A 13,648-nucleotide genomic window follows, 5' to 3' on the forward strand; every position below is an offset into this window, starting at 1 on the left:
TCCACATATTCACAACTAGATTGCCCCAAACAAAGCCAAATCCCTCTCGCATGCATGACCACAGCACACAACAGGAGCAACCTTAAGTGAACTATGCTGACAGTGACATCCAGGCAGTGCAGCCCACGAGTGCGAGGCACAGCTGCTGTGTGGAGCCCTTGTAGTTGTTAAACTTGGTGGCACCCACCCTAGGGACTCTTGAGACCCAGCACTGCACTGGAAAGGGGGGAATGCAGAGTTGGCTCCCAGGACTAAGGGTGCACTATTGGAGAGCTGCAGGGGTGGGGTGCAGAGTGAGGATGACTGGCTTAAGCCTGTGGCTTTCAGTATAGAACAACGAGAGCTTGAAATGATGCAAAAGCCCAGGTCAGACCACCTGTGTCTCCTCCCAGAAGCGGCTACTACCAGGCTGGAATACACCTGCCACCACTCTCCCTGCCCCCCCACCCCCCCAGCTAGAACCAAAATAACAAATTAACACTTGCATTAAGGAGGCTCAAACACCTATAAATGACAGTGGCAAACACCCTAGGATAAGGCTCTTTGTTGGGAAAGAGAGTAACTCCCAACCTGTGACTCCATATCAGCTGTAATCCAGGTTCAGTGCTGCATCTGGCTTGGAGTGGAAGTGGCCACAAGACAGCATGAGACACTGAGACTGAGGGGCTGGCCTAAAGGGGGATCGCCGTGGAGCCCCACCATACAACCCTGGCACCCACAACACACTGGGAGCTCAGATCCCTGGCGCTCACTGGAGATCATCTCATCCAACAGCCCACCATTTTACTAACCTCAAACCCTCAAGCAGAAATTAATAGAAGCAACACCTAAGGCACCAGAAGGAACCTAAACATAAAGGATGACTCAGAAAAATAAAACAACCACCAAAAACCGAAAACAATACAAAATGGCAATGCACACTTATATCTCAATAACCACCTTAAATGTAACATGAATTCACCAGTCAAAAGATAGAGAGTGGCTGAATGGATTTCAAAACAAAGTCCAACTGTCTGTTTACAAGAAGTTCATCTTTTGAACAAAGACAAGAATAGACTTAGAGTTAAAGGCTGGCAGACAGTCATTACACAAGCGAATGGTAATCTAAGAGAAAATCAAAAGCAGCTCCACTCAATTAAAAGAGGTAAGAGAGATGGACACTTTTATGATTAAGGGCCTAATACAACAAGAAGAAATAACACTCATAAATATATATTTAGCAAACAATGGAGACAATAACAGAACTAAAGATATTGATAATAACACAACTAGAGGATTTTAATATACCACTTACAGTAATGGACAGATCAACATGACAGTAAATAAGGAAACAATAACCTTAAATGAGGGGCTAGACCAAATAGGTCTGACTAGTGACATCTGCAGAACACTCCACCCCAAAACCACTGCATGCGTATTTTTTCTAAGGGCACATGGAACATTTCCAAGAACAGACCATATATTGAGACACGAGTCAATTGTCAGTAAAACTACAAAGGTTGAATTATACCTAATATTTTTTCTTGACCACAATGTTATAGAATCAGAAATCAACTATAAGGGGGGCAGGGCGGAAAACAAGAAAAACTGAATACATGAAGACTACAAGGCGCTGCTTAATAGCTGTTGGATTACAAAATTTAAAAATGCCTTGAGACAAAAATGATAAAAGCTACCAGAATCTCTGCAATACAATGAAAGTGGTCTTAAAGGGGAAGAGAATTGTAATACATGCCCACATTAAAAGCAAGAAAAATCCCAAAGAAACAATCTAATTCAAGCAACTTGAAAAAGAGAAGCAAGATCCGAAGTTAGTCAAAAGAAGGTAATAATAAAAATAGGAAATAAATGAAATAGAGATTTAAAAAAGACTATTAAAAAAGTCCTGTTATGCTCTGTTTTCAACAGTCCCCTTATGGCTCTTTTGGGGACCAGGTATTTTTATTTTTAGTGGAAACCAGTGCTGCCTTGTTGCCTAGGGGCTTAAGCTTTGGGTTCAAACCCCTGTCTGACCCCTGCTGGTTGGATGAGTTGGGCAAGTTACTTGAACTCCCTGTTCACTTGCTTCCTCATCTGTAAAACAGGCCAATGGTAGCCTCCTACAGAGTTATCATGAGTATTAGGTGAGATAAAATATGTAAAGTGTGTAGAACCATACCTGGTACTTTGTAATAAATATTAACTCTTATGAGCTATTATTATTGATAAAGTTACTGACTTGCCCATCTTCTTATCACTTTTGAGCTGTTGATAAAGAGTCATCCCTTTAACAGAACCTAAAACCAGTTTGTTTTGGTGTATTAAAACAAGGGGATGGCTTGAGGTAAGATGTGTAAATACATGCTTTCACCAAGTATCTTTTGCTCTTGATTCAGATTGAGAATTCAGCGGAGGAGTTTGCTTTGTACGTGGTCCACACCAGCGGTGGTAAGTCTGAAGAGCACAGTGTACTTGAAAACTTTTAATTAGCTCAAAATAGCAAGTTAAAAAAATACCTCTGTCTCGTTCACTTGTTTGCTTGGGTTTTGGGAACTTCAAGGGCTGTTTGCCTTCAAGGCTGGTGGGCTGAAGTCACTGGGGAATATGCCATTTATGGTCAATAAACAAATTCTCAAACTTAACTGCCTATTAAAAAAGGAACTGGCGGGCCTCCCTGGTGGCGCAAGGGGTTAAGTACTGCACTATGAAGCAATCTGCAGCCTCTGCAGCACGAGTTCGATCCCCGGCCAGCCAGGGAGCAACCCACATGGTGCAGCAGACCTCTCCTGCCTCGCCCGCTGCTCCCCTCAGCAGTGTATTTCAATCACTCTACCTGTTCTGTTCCCTACTCTGTCTCTGGTGAATCCTCTCACCCCCACCCCTCATCTCTGGCCTGTACCCCAGCTCTTGTAATCATAAATAAATAAATCTTAAAAAAAGAAATATATTTAAAAAAAGAAACTGGATTTTCTCAAGAGATGGACAAAACCATTTCCTGTAATGCAGCATCTTCCAAAGGGTTTGCGGCATGTGATTTTCATTGGAGAATGGAGTGAGCGGAGGGGACACCTATACAATTGTTTGTTGACAAATCAGTCTCCTGACTTGTACAGCTGCATTGCCTAAGATGCCTGGTCCATTCAGGACCCGCAGTTGAGCACTACTAATGGTGAGAAAGGCCTCAGGCTGAACTCAGACTTGTTCTTGGCTGTGTGTGGTTCCAGAGAAACAGAAGCTGAAGAACACTGACTACCCATTGATTGCCCGAATCCTCCAGGGCCCCTGTGAGCAGGTCTCTAAAGTGTTCCTCATGGAAAAGGACCAGGTGGAGGAAGTCACCTATGATGTGAGTCTCCTTTTGGTTGAATGATGTGTCCTCAGGAGGCCGGGGGTTTGGTTGGGATATCTGTAGCTGATTTTCAGCTTGACTTTTGGCCAAGGATCATGCACCATGTTGCTGCTATTCTTCAGTCCCAGGTTTTCTTAATCAGTAATGGCCATGGGGCGGGGAGAATGAATACAGAGCCTAGGTTGAGGCCTGTGGGAGTTTTGGAGGAATGCTCAGATACAAGTGAAATAAATGTCTTGAGCCTTTCTGGGATATGGTAAGAAGGCTGAGAAGTTTCTGTGAACCCTCTCTTAGCAACTTCAAGAAGCTGGAAATGATTTTATCTTATCTTATGTATTAGCTTTGCTGCAGTAACAAATGTCCTCAAATCTTAGTCACTTACAACAGCAAACATCTACTGTTTTTCCTTGGGACTCTGCAGACTGGTGGCCGTGGCGATGATTTAGGCTGAGGGTTGAGTTCAGGTCTGCATTGCATATCTCATGCAGAAAGCCAGACTCAAGGGGCAGTGGCCATCTGGGGTAGGCTTCTGATGGCAGATGGCTAGAATGCAAGAAATCAGAACAAATCATGTAAACCCATTTGAAATTTTCATTCAGATTTGATAGAGCTCAAGTCCACACCCATTCCATGGGCCAAAAGCAAACCACATAGCCAAGGCCAGTGTTGACAGGGTAGAAAACTGTACTTCTCCCATGGAGAGGAGTTGATAGAGTAGGGTCAGGACAGTTTAATTTCTGCTCACCTAGGAGCTACCCCCATCCACACAACTTCTCAGATGCAAGTTCACATGTGGATGCTTGTTTGAGACTTAAGACACAAATGATTCTGAGCATGGTTCCTTAAATTGTCTTAGGGGAGAACAAAGGAGTTTATTAAATATCTCGGGTTCAGGTCTTGCTCTGCATCACTGACTCGAGAGAAAGTGCTTTTGCATGTGTGACATCACCTCATCTTGGACTGAATACATGAGATGAAAATGAGAAGTAGTGAGATACATGTCATTGCACATACGAGATATGTGTCGTCTGTACCAGCCTTGGAAGCATGAGACTTGGTCCCTAAGGAAGTCCTGCATTAGTGCACACGTAGCTGCCCCACAGCTTTGTGCCTTACGTGAGAGAGATGCCAAAAGGAATTGGAATAAACCTGGGAGGGGACATACAGCCCAGAATGACTTTTTCCTCCCCAGGTGGCCCAGTATATAAAGTTCGAGATGCCAGTCCTTAAAAGCTTCATCCAGAAACTCCAAGAGGAAGAAGATCGGGAAGTCAAGAAGCTGATGCGCAAGTAAGCTTGGCCAGTAGGGTGGCTAGAGGGTCTCCCCTGGGCCCTGACGGAGTGGGGCTCTTATCGGGTGCTCTGCAGGGGCGGGGACAGCTGCTGCAGGAGTCTGGGTCTTAGGAACCTTCTTTAGGGAATGGTCCATGGACAAACCTGGATCTCATCTGGGCATGTGAAATTTAAGTGTGTTGGTCTCTCTGCTTCTGATGTCAAATTCTCATTTTGATTTTGAGAGATGTGGGACATAAAAATATTCCAGGGATTTCAGGAAGGTTCTCGTCACAATGAAAAGTAGTCTGAGTAACCTCCTTCTTTTTTTTTTTTTTTTTTTTTTGTGGGACCCTCGCTGGTGGCCAGGGAATGAACCGGCGCTGCAGAGGCTGTGGGCAGCCTCGCAGCCCAGCACTCAACTGCTGTGCCACCAGGGGAAGGCCCGTAACCTCCCTTTTTAATATTTTCCTTCAGAAGTTGCATTTGGGTTAAAACGATTTCTCTTTGGAGAGGATGTGATTTTTGGGGGCCATGTTTTTCCTAAACTAGATTGCATTTCTCAGGTATGTCTTATGTCAGAACAATGGATTCATTTTTACCACTAAATAATAAAACCAATGGTATATTTGCTTTGTGGATGATAATAATTAGCATGAAAGTTAACACTGAATAATTACTATATGCCCAACTTAAAAAACAGCTTTTGCTGTGCATTGCAAAGCCCCAAACATAATAATTGTCCTCTTTAGCCTTGCCTAACAGTGCCCACTCCAGTGCTGGCATAGCCATATAGCCATAGTTCAGGGAAGGGAGGGGGAAACTGCACTTACCCACAAATCATGACCCTCCTCACCTGCTAGTTGCTGTGGCAAAATGCAAAATGCACTAAATACCAGGTTGAATCATGAATATACCATTATAGCCTCCCCACTCATTATAGCCTCCCCACTCCTGCCCAAATGGTCAAATAATGATGATTTCATATGCTCTAGCCCATGTGACGATTATATGTTACTGTGCATGTGAGGTAGTATGCACAGTGCCTTGCACATAGTAGTGAACGGAACCAGTGATTGTTATTATCTCACCATCTCCTCTTTTTTCCAGACTGTATCCTTGGTAGGATAAGCTAGTTTGAATTTGGCCTCTTCAGTCACTCTCTGTCCTGTTGTGGAAATGCATACAAGCAGCACAGTGACCGAAGAGTGGGCCAATGAAAGAAGCAAAGGGACAGGACGCTTACCCAAGTGGCAGGGAGGCTCAGGAGGGGGTGTGTGCTGGTCTCCACTCCACCACAGCTGTTTCTGCCCCCAGGTACACGGTGCTCCGGCTGATGATCCGGCAGAGGCTAGAGGAGATAGCCGAGACCCCAGCAACAATCTGAGCCATGAAAGGGAGGGATCCCGACTCTTCAGGGACCGCCTCTGACATGGGAAGACCCAGTGGAAGCTGGACGCCTTCCGTCTATGGAAACATTTAAATGCCAACCTCTGCGACTCCTGTCTGGCCACCGTGCTGCCTGGAGCAGGATGGAGATGTCAGCAGACAGGTCTCCTTTCTTGCACTTTTGTTATAGGGAGAGCCCAAAATATATGTGTGTGTGTATGTGTGTGTCTGTGTGTGTGTGTGCACGCACGCATGTGCACAAGGTACATGTCCACATGGTAAACTGATATTTTCACATGCAATTAAATTCCAAGTAACCAGCACAAGTGCCAGAGGACCAGGGGGTGTGCTGCTTAGAGGAATCACTGATCTGAGGGGCTTTAGACTGAAGAAGAGTTTTCTCCCTTCAAGGGTCAGGGAGCAGCCACACCTATTGACTCAAGTTTAGAAGGAGAAGTGGACTCAGCTAGCTCACTACTTGTGGTATGCAGATGCTAGTTTGAGCTTCTCCAAGCAGCCTCAGAAGATGGGCCAGAGGAATTTAATAACAGTCCCATGATCTTGGGGCAGGTCTTGTGGAAGGAAAGAAAAACCATCAGTGCAATAAGCCCACAGTTTTTACACTGGAAACTTTGTGCTGATTTGTGTGTCTGCCAGTAGAATATGGATTCTTCCTGTCTTGTCCCAGGGCCACCTCTATGGAGAGGAGCCCAGAACGTGAGTATTCTCTCAGCCCACCCAACTGCCTACCCTGCCTCTGGCGCCTCCTTGAGTTGAAGGCAGGGTCTCATGAAGCAGGCCTTGCTGGTTTGCACACGGTGCTGGCTGCCGGTGTGGCCAGTGCCTCGCCTTGTTCTGGGTGGTGGCCAGGAAGTTTCCCTCCTTAGAGAAATGTAGAGAGAGAAATGACAGGTGCTGTGAATCCAGCTCATTTCCCCACCATCCAGGGGTCTGCCTGCTCTTGCTTCTGGACCATGTGTATGAAGTCAAGGCTTTATTCTTCCCAACCTCAGGACTCTTGCAAGTTGCCCTCACCTTGTTTGTGAAGATGGAGCCCAAGAATGAGGCCTCGTCCTGCTACTGACCCAGTGTGGGGTTCAAGGAAGCTTTCAGGCTCCCCGGAGAGGGAGGATGAAGCTGAGAGAACTCACTCCTTGGAGCAGACAGCTGAGTGGTCTTTAGAAAAGACCCAGCAGGGGAGGGGCCTGGGCCTGCCTCTGGTGGCCCTGCAGGAAGCTGTGCCTCTGATGTACATTGAAGAGAGCCTGACAGAGGCTGGGAGCGGGGTGCCTGACTCTGGACTGACCAAGCCAGGTCAGTGACACTTCATAGGAGACGTCTCTGTTCTCTTTGGGGTACGGGTACACCCTGCCTCTTTTCTACCTCCTCTTCAAGGAAGGTTTGGAGAGCTGGTCAGTTGAGGTGAGACAACTGCAAGGCTAGTGGACCTTTGCAGTGGGTGGGGGGCACTGTTACTACTCAGACACCCCTCTACTCTACTTGCCCCTCCTCAGCCTCCATGGTCTCTTCAGGTAACTCACAACTGCAGACACATTGCCTTTCAAACAGAGGGAATGCTGCCATCTGGCATTTTGCGGGGATCTGTCATCATCCTACCTCTGTGGGGATAGCATCAACCCTTGGTCTTAATCAAACACCTCACTGGGCTTCTTTATCGTGCACAGAAGAAAAAAAAAAACAACAAAATCGAGGGTGGGCACAGAGAGCTTCCTTTGTTAGGATGGGAACCAGCAGTTTTGTGAATGCAGTCGGACTTACATCCTGGGTTTTATATTTGAGAAAATGAAAACTTACCAACTAGTTATTTTAATTTCGAAAGTTCAGAGCCTTTGTTGGGAGTCTCCAGGGATCAGGGAAGTTAGGAGAATTTCCACAAAGCAAATTACTAACCGCGGACTTTTTTTGGCTCACTATTTTTGGTTTGTGAAAGTTTTTGATAATTTGCTCTAGCTTTGATGGTGTTAAATATGGAGATGTTGCAAAATGTCCGCTGTGGCAATGCCAGTTCACTCTCTAACATCGTGATACTAAGGTAGGACTGCATTTTTAAAGATGGGGTGAGTGTGAGAAGAAAGTGAACCGTACACAATAGGGACCACTTCCTGCAGGTCACACTTTTCCATGAGTGGCCTGTCCTGTGGAGAGATCATGTCCTGATAACATGACCAGGAATTTTGGAAAGGGCCTTTGAAAAAGTAGCAGTTGAAACGAGACACCGCGGCCCTGTGGAGCGGGGCTTTCTCACTGGTATCGCATGGCCTGGCAGCTTGGAACTCCTTGACTGATTTGTGTGGGTTTATGTAATTAAGTGCAATGACCTTGAAATTGTGTGAAGAACAAAAGGCCAGTTTATGGTTTTTCCCCCTAACTTGTGAAAAGCAGTGTAGCCACATCTGGCTTTCTTTTTCCAGTGGCTTATGTTACAAGGTGATCAAATGAAGGAAAAACCTGACTCCATCTGACAGGAAGGGGGTCTGTTCCCCCAGGTGATGGTGGCATTAAGCACAAGGTCACATGCTCTGTGATCACAGCGGGATGGTGATGGGTTAAGTGCTTGAGGTCCGGGAGGTTACCATGGGGAAAAAATGAAAAGCACAAATAACAACCTTGCCTGTGCCAGGTGGGAGGTATGCAGGTTTGTCTGAGGGTTGGAAAGGTTTTAACTGAGCTCCAGTTGAGGCAGGAGAACCTCAGATAAGCTGCCCATATGCATGAAATACTGGGACCTGAGGTGGAGCTTGGGTGCTGAAACTTCAAGGAGAAATATTTTCACTCTTCTTTCCTCCTTACCATACTTTGTTCTAGACATCTCCAGATACAGACATTTCTCCATCGGTGTAGATAAAGCTTCGGCATATAATGACAAAAGAAAAATGTTGTTTTCCTGAGGTAGAAACTTCTGGGCAGGAATTCATTTCTGCAGCTTATGTGGTGATTTCAGATTATCAGGGTGGAATGCACCACAGAAGGGTAAGAAACTCTCAAGAAGAAAATTACTTCAAAGCTCTGTAGCACAGAGGACACAGCGTCATAGAAACATCTCCAAGAGAAAAATGTATATGAGCAAAGGATTTTCAGGGGTTCAAAGCGACCCAGCCATGACATGGGGGCTGAGATGGGAGACAAAGGAGATTCCTTCAGCACTCGTGATGCAGCAGCACTTAAATTATTTTACACAAAATCTTGCTTGAGGCAGATGAAATGAGAAATAATCTCCTGGAGTGGTGAAAATAAAAACCAATGTGCACCCCATCCTCCAGATGTAATTGAAAGTGTTTACCTAGTCACCTGTGCACCCCGTGTTTTAACCAAGCACAAAACACCAACAAGCTGTGAAGGGAAAGCCTCAGTTTACTGTTAGTGTCTTCCTGACAGATGCGTTTTCTAGGCAGATGGTTTGCGGTGTGTTACCGCTAGTGTGTCTTAAGGGTATGTCCACTTCTTTAAGTTTTGTGAAATACTCTTTTCTTACTCATAACTTGCCTTTCAGCAATGGTACATGACCAGGTTCAATGTTTGGTTTTGAACTTTAAACTGATGTGTTTTGGTATCTTAATATAATTTGACAAGGCTTCAGTAGGGAGCCTAGGGATTCTGTAACATTTTGATATGTGTAAATGCACCTGACTTAGAACTTGTGAAATAAAGCACTTTTCAAAGAAAATTTCTTGGTGGCTGGATCTCTGTATGTCTGTTGGGTGGGAGGCTCTGAGTCATGACAGGGTGGGAAAAGGAATATGAAGTCCTGTCCGGGAGATGAGTTGATTGCCTTCTAGGTTTATGGCTTGAATGGGCTCAGAGTTGGCTGTAATGTTTCTGATAGGAAGTGAAATGAAAATATCCCATATGCCTCTCGAGTTCTGGCTCTGATGGAGCCAAGAGCTGTGGTAGAAAGAGCTGGAAGTACCCTTTGGTGAGACTGGATTTTCTTTCCTATTTTATCCATGACTTGTGAGGCCAACTCACTGAACCATTTTCTAGGTCTTGGTTTCCTTATCCATAAAATGCCCAAGTCATCCTGCAGGGTGTGGGGGCCTGAACTTCTACTGGGGGCAGGCCCCGAGGAGTCACCAAGCATCAGGCCTTCAGAACAGGGCCCAGCTTCCAACCTGTGGTGTGGGGAAAAGCATGACAGCTAATTTTACGTGTCAACTTGGCTAGGCCATGGTATCCAGGTATTTGGTCTATTTGTCTGGAGCTATCTTAAAAACTAAAAATGGAAATGCCACACGATACAGCAATCCCACTTTTGAGTATTCAAAGAACACAGAATCATCAACTTGAAAAATTGTATGCTCTATGGTGTTTACTGTGACAATATTTATAATATTTACAATATGGAAGCATCCTGCGTGCCCACCGAAAAAGGACAGGATCAAGAAGATGTGGCCCACCCACTTAACGAAAAACTATTCAGCCATAGAATATGATGAAGTGCTACCATTTACAGCAAAATAGAAGGAACTTGAGGGGATAACGCTAAGTGAAGTAAGCCAGAAAGATAGACAAATATTGTACTACGTATCTGAGTAATACAAGGAAACAAAACAGACAAAGTGATAAAATAATTACAAACTTTTGAATATTGCTAATCAAACTGAAGCTCTTCGGGTTAAGAGGGAGGGAGAAAGGATCCAGGAGGCATAGGGGATGATGGTGGGGAATTAAAAAGAACAAAAGTAAAAACATGGTAGATAGGACCTCTCTAGTGTTTCAATGGATTGAGCACAGCACTGTGAAGCTGTCCTCAGCCTCTGCAGTGCAGGTTTGATTCCTGGCCGGCCAGGGAGATACCCACATGGCATGGCAGACCTCTCCTGCCTCACCCGCTGCTCCCCTTGGCAGTGTCTTCGGTCCGTCTGCCTGTTCTGCTCCTCACTCTGTCTCTGGTGAATCCTCTCACCCTCCTGTGCCTCTGGCCTGTACCCCAGTTCTTGTATAAATAAATAAATCTTTAAAAAAAAGCCAATTAAAAAAAACATGGCAGACAGTCTTTGCTATGCAGAAAACCAACCCTAAATGTAGTGACTTGAAACAAGTATCAATATCACATGATTCTTTGGGTTGTCAGTTTGGACTGAGACCAGCTGGGTGGTTGTACTTTTGATCTCAGTGGACTCATTCATGAAGCTACAGTCAACGGGCAGTTGGGCCGGGGTTGGGTAGTATAGGGTGGTTGCCTCGGAGCTAGTGGTGTGCTAGCTGGTTACCAGAGTACCTGGTTCTTTACCACATGAGTGTTCTAAATGTGCAAGAACAGATTCCTTCATCCCCAGTTCATTCCACACCACACTCACACATGCACACGCGCACACACACTCATACACACACCACTAGTCTAGAGATGGCTGGGAAGGTGTTTTTTTTTTTTAGATCAGATTAACATTTAAAACAGTAGACAGAGTAAAGCAGAATCTCCTCGTAATCAGTCACTCATTCAATCAAAGACCTTTGGAGAAAAGGACCTGCCCCCCAAAGGAGAAGGAATTCTGCCTCCAGTCTGCCTTTGGACTTGATCTGCAATATCAGCTCTTCCCAGAATCGCCAGCCTGCTCACCTGCCCTGCAGATTTCAGACTTGCCAGCAGCTACAATTGTGTGGGACAATCAACTCCTTACCATAAGTCTCTATGTGTCTGTCATCTTGGCTGTGTTTCCCTGGGGAACTCTTGACTAACACAGAGGGCTTATGTGATTGGTTCACGGAGTCTGGCAATGTGATTGACAGTTGTCCTCTAAGAGACCTGGCCATGGAGCAGAGATAGTGACCAATATAATTTGGTTTCTTTGAAAAAGGAAACAACAAAGGCACATTTTTAAACAATGCTCCCAAACAATGTGAGTGTGTAGGTAATTTTTATTTAAAGAGATAGAGAATTTTGGATAAATCATGTTCCCTCTTAGTGTTGTTTTGATTTCCTATATTTAGAATTTTTATTCCACACAGAAGTCTTTTAGTTGCTTCATTAAGTTGGATGAAACAGATGAGCAGAAAGTTAACACTTACAAAGCAGTGAGATTTTTATACTGTGTATCATGTGATATAGGCAACTTAGACAAAAGAGAAATGGTCCTTTTGGGGACTCTGCCAGATTCCTAATCAGGCTGTAAGACTTAGAGAAGTTGAGTGCCTAAAATCACTGAACAAATACTTCTGCCAAAGGAGCTGGCAGCTCTTGGCTTGCTTTATGGAAACAGATTTTATGAAATAATTGATGTTGTCTATTTTAAGGTAATGAAGTTATTACTGGATGGAGTTTGCTGTGAGCACAAGACTTTACTGTGAGTTTTTAATGAATTCATTCAAATGGGTTTGCTGAGACGCAAACACTGAAAATTAAACTTGGGTAAAATTGACATTGCTATTTTCACTTCAAAATCATGCTGAATAAAAATTATGATGATTTAAATATGTAAATCATATAAATACATAAATCAACTATGTATACATAATAATTATACATAGCTGAGAATATACTTTATTAGTATCTAAGTTAACATTAGAGGTTTTAATTCTGGACCCACTGTAGGGACTACAAGTCCTAGTTTGCTTAGGATGGATCCAATTTATTCCAACTTATGCTCCAATTTATGTAATCATCAGTAGCACCCTCTTTACTCTCAAAATGTGCCCGTGTGGATGACAGATATGGTTACTCTAAGCATTGGCTATAAAGTAGCCTATCATAATTTTAATACATGAATTGAGCATTCAGTTGGAATTTAAATGTTCAGTTTAAACTTTAGGGTGAATGGGCCTTCCCTGGTGGTGCAAGGGTTGAGACACAACCTATGAAGTTATTTGCAGCCACTGCAGCACCAGTTTGTTCCCCGGCCAGGGAGCTACCCACTTGGCACAGCAGACCTCTCCTGACTTGCCTGCTGCTCCTCTCAGCAGTGTATTTCAGTAGATCTGCCTGTTCTGTTCCCCACTTTGTCTCTGGTGAATCCTCTCACCCCCCACACCTCTGGCCTGTATGCCAGTTCTTGTATGCATAAATAAATAAATCTTTTTTTTTAAAAAAAGGAAAAAAAAACTTTAGGGTGGAACTGAAATCTAAACAAATGGCATGTTGGAATGCAAAATATGAGTATTTTATTTATCAATGTTTAGATCACACTGATGTAAACATTTTTTTAAAGATTTATTTATTTATGCATACGAGAGCTGGGTGCAGACCAGAGGTGGAGGGGGTGAGAGGACTCACCAGAGACAGAGTGGGGAGCAGAACAGGTGGGTCCACTGAAATACACTGCTGAGGGGAGCAGTGAGCAGGACAGGAGAGGTCTGCTGTGCCACACGGGTTACCTCCTTGGCTGGGAATCGAACTCGTGCTGTAGTGGCTGCTGACAGCTTCATAGTTGCGTCTTAACCCCTTGAGCCACCAGGAAGGCCCCTGATGTAAACATTGTTGCATTAGAATGAGGTACATTTTTTTTTCCATAGTAGAATTTTGAAATTGGACATTTGAGTTTTAACTATGACTTTGAACATCATACTGCCCATGTGGTAGAGGGGATCGGCAGCACCCAGATTTGGGTCTCTTACTATATCCTCCACAGAGAGAAACCTTCTCAAGTAGAAGGGGGGTAGCTGGTGCAAAGGTTGGGGGCTGGAGGAACATGACAGCCCGAGTGT

The 13,648-nt window shown here is 44.5% G+C and overlaps 1 protein-coding gene across 6 annotated transcripts in view; it reads left to right on the plus strand.

Annotated features, from left to right (window-relative positions):
- RASSF2 (Ras association domain family member 2) overlaps positions 1-9,693 on the plus strand; it is a 40,012-nt gene extending 30,319 nt beyond the window's left edge. For all 6 annotated transcript variants that reach the window (XM_037495146.2, XM_037495180.2, XM_037495139.2 and 3 more), the window contains 4 exons: positions 2,376-2,427; positions 3,204-3,325; positions 4,521-4,618; positions 5,918-9,693. In XM_037495146.2, coding sequence (XP_037351043.1) covers positions 2,376-2,427; positions 3,204-3,325; positions 4,521-4,618; positions 5,918-5,987 — 342 coding nt within the window. In that variant the 3' untranslated portion in view covers positions 5,988-9,693. The remainder of the gene's footprint in view (positions 1-2,375; positions 2,428-3,203; positions 3,326-4,520; positions 4,619-5,917) is intronic.
- The last annotated feature ends 3,955 nt before the right edge of the window (positions 9,694-13,648 follow it).

The sequence above is a fragment of the Talpa occidentalis genome, unplaced genomic scaffold (assembly GCF_014898055.3).
Source record: "Talpa occidentalis isolate TD23 unplaced genomic scaffold, MPIMG_talOcc4v2.1 talOcc4.10, whole genome shotgun sequence".
Classification (NCBI taxonomy): Eukaryota; Metazoa; Chordata; class Mammalia; order Eulipotyphla; family Talpidae; genus Talpa; species Talpa occidentalis.